The sequence below is a fragment of the Terrapene carolina genome, unplaced genomic scaffold, assembly GCF_002925995.2.
Source record: "Terrapene carolina triunguis isolate 2854851 unplaced genomic scaffold, T_m_triunguis-2.0 Scaffold28430, whole genome shotgun sequence".
Classification (NCBI taxonomy): domain Eukaryota; kingdom Metazoa; phylum Chordata; order Testudines; family Emydidae; genus Terrapene; species Terrapene triunguis.
The window spans coordinates 1-2,978 of record NW_020692781.1 but is presented as its reverse complement, the minus strand read 5'-3'; the positions used below and the strand labels follow the sequence as shown (position 1 = coordinate 2,978).

The 2,978-nt window shown below is 63.5% G+C and overlaps 1 protein-coding gene across 1 annotated transcript; it reads left to right on the top strand.

Moving 5' to 3' along the window:
- Positions 1–634: 634 nt before the first annotated feature.
- Positions 635–2,687, top strand: LOC112112378 (complement C4-B-like). The gene is made up of 3 exons (XM_024208291.3): positions 635–1,279; positions 1,755–1,830; positions 2,117–2,687. The coding sequence occupies exons 1-3, from the start codon at positions 1,168–1,170 to the stop codon at positions 2,670–2,672; spliced, it is 744 nt and encodes a 247-aa protein (XP_024064059.2). The 5' UTR covers positions 635–1,167; the 3' UTR covers positions 2,673–2,687.
- The last annotated feature ends 291 nt before the right edge of the window (positions 2,688–2,978 follow it).

Here is a 2,978-nt window from a genome sequence, read left to right as displayed (position 1 = left end):
AGGGCCCTGCACCCCCGGCGTCCTGCGATTCACCATGACTCTCAGCCAGCCAGTAAAGCAGAAGGTTTATTTAGATGACAGGAATACAGTCCAAGACAGGCCTTGCAGGCACAGACAACAGGATACCCCACAGTTAGGTCCATCTTGGGGTCCTTGGGCACCCCAGCCCACCTCCTGGGGTCAGAGCCCTCCCTGCCTTCCAGCCACCTCACCAGCCAGCTCCCCAGACTCTGCCTTCAGCGACCCCACCCACAGCCTTTGTTCAGTCTCCCGGGCAAAGGTGTCACCTGGTCCCAGCCCCTCCTGGGTTCTCATGTTACAGGCTCAGGTATTTTCAGTCAGTCTCCCATCCCCCAAGGCCGACCATCCCAGCCACACTCCCCTGTCAGCATTCACAGACCACAGTAAGAACAGACCCAGTTCGTCACATAGCTGATGGGCCTTAATGGGCCACCAAGCAGGCTAGGCAGAGCTAACACCAGCTTGTCTGGGGTCTTCCCCAGAAGCATAGCATAAGTGTGAAATACAGACAGGATAGAGCCAATATTCATAACTTCAACTACAAAATTGATACACACATACAGACGGCATAATCACAACCAGCAAACCATAACCTTGTCTTAGACACCCCATTTGACCCCCTTTATACAAGATTTGGTGCCACTACAGGACCTTGGTTGCAACAATGATCTATACGGTCCCAGTTTGTGACAATAACATCACAGCCACCAACTAGACACCTGAGTAACTCAGAGGGGAAACTGAGGCACACACACAGGGTTCAGAGAAAACATTAAGAACAGAACCACTTTGTCACTGCCCTGATGCCCCTCCCCACATCCCGACCCCACTGCATTCCCCATCCCTGTCCTCACCCCAACACCACCTCCCCCGGCCTTGGCGCGGGGTCCGTGGGTCGCTGGGGCTCTGGCTCTCCCCGGCGCGGGGTCTGTGGGTCGCTGGGGCTCTGTGTCGCTCTCCCCGGCGCGGGGTCCGTGGGTCGCTGGGGCTCTGGCTCTGCCCGGCGCGGGGTCTGTGGGTCGCTGACGCTGTCTCTCCCCCCGCCATGGGGCAGCCGATGTGCCCGTGGACACGTTGGAGAAGTCGCTCTCGCCCGCCGGGCTGGTGGGGCTCCTGCGGGTGCCGCGGGGCTGCGCGGAGCAGACGATGATCTACATGGCGCCCGGGCTCTACGCCATGCACTACCTGGACGAGACGGAGCAGTGGACCCAGCTCAAACCCGAGCGCAAGCAGGAGGGGCTGGAGCACCTGCGCGTGGGTGAGCGCCCCAGGCACCGGTGCGGGCGGGGGTGGGGGTGAGGGGGGGCCGGGCACCGGGGCGGGCGAGGGTGGGGGTGAGGGGGGCTGAGTACCGGGGCGGGCGGGGGCCGGGGATGAGGGGGGCCGGGCACTGGGGCAGGCGAGGGTGGGGCTGAGAGGGGCCAGGCACCGGGGCGGGTGGGGGGCGAGAGGGCTGGGCTGGGCTGGGGCAGCTGCACCCAGGCATGGGGCGCCAGACCCCAGCTCGCATGCTGGTCCCCTGGCACGTGGGTACCTGACTCACCATGGCCACCCACTGGCCCTTGCACTTTGCACACACATGTGCAGCCCCCCTTTGCACGCCCAGCGCGGACGCTTGTCCCTCCCTCGCTTGCACCCCCCAGGAACGAGCCCCGCAAGGGGGGCAGTGGGCACAGAGGGTGGGGGTCGAACCCCCCCAATGTGACCCCCTGTTGCATCCCCTCCCCCCCCAGGCTACGAGCGTATCCTGACCTTCCGCAAGCCGGACGGGTCGTACGGCGCCTGGCTGCACCGGGCCAGCAGCACCTGGTGAGCCGGGAGCCGGGCGGGTCGGGGGGGGGTCCAGGCCCGGGAGCTCTGTGGGGGGGATGTGGAGGGGTCTAGGGCTGGGGGCTCTGTGGGGGGATCCGCTCCCCAGGGAAGGGCCGGGAGGTGTCGTGGGGGGTCTGTGAGGGGGGATCCGGGGCTGGGGGCTCTGTGGGCAGATCCGCTCCCCAGGGAAGGGCCGGGAGGCGGCTGGGGGCTCTGGGGGATCCCCTCCGAGGGCCAGGGCCGGGGTCCGTGAGTCGGCCCCCCTGACCCCGGCCCCCCCCAGGCTGACGGCGTTCGTGGTGAAGGTCCTGGCGCTCAGCCGGCAGTACCAGGCCGTTGACAATGCCGGGATTCGAGAGTCGGTGACGTGGCTGCTGGGGAACCAACAGGCCGACGGCTCCTTCCGTGACCCGCAGCCTGTCATCCACCGGGACATGCAGGTGAGATTGCACGTGCCCCTACGCCCTTGCACGCTCGCTGCTGCCTGCACCATGCCCTCACACACTCACTGCCTGCACACTCCCCTCACACACTCACTGCTGCCTGCACACGCCCCTCGCATGCTCGCTGCCTGCACACTCCCCTCGCACACTCCCTGCTGTTTGCACACTCCCCTTGCACGCTCGCTGTTGCCTGCACAATCCCCTCACACAATGACCTTGCACAAACACATTTGCACGTTCACACACACTACTGCCTCACACTCACATTCACAGCCTGGGCCTTGCACACCTGATCCCCAATTTTGCATGCTCACTTTCATCTGCACCCTCATCCTCACACCCTGCTGCCTTGCACACTTGCCATTGCCTTGCACATTCATGTGCACATTTGCATAGTCACTCCACATCACACGCTCACCCATGTTACACGCTCACCTACAGATGTTGCACAACTGCCTTCACACACTCACTGAGATGTTGCACATTTACAAATGCTCCTGCATGCACTATCCCCCTTGCACACTAGCTGGTGCATTGCACAACTTGCCCTCACATACTTGCCACGGAGTCATGCAGGTGCCCCTGCACATTCACAATGCACAGGGGCCGTGCCACATGCCACTGTGACGGTGCTGCCCGTGGGAGCCAGCTGAGGTCACTCAATCAGGGTGAACTGCAAACAGACCGGGGCAGACAAACCCC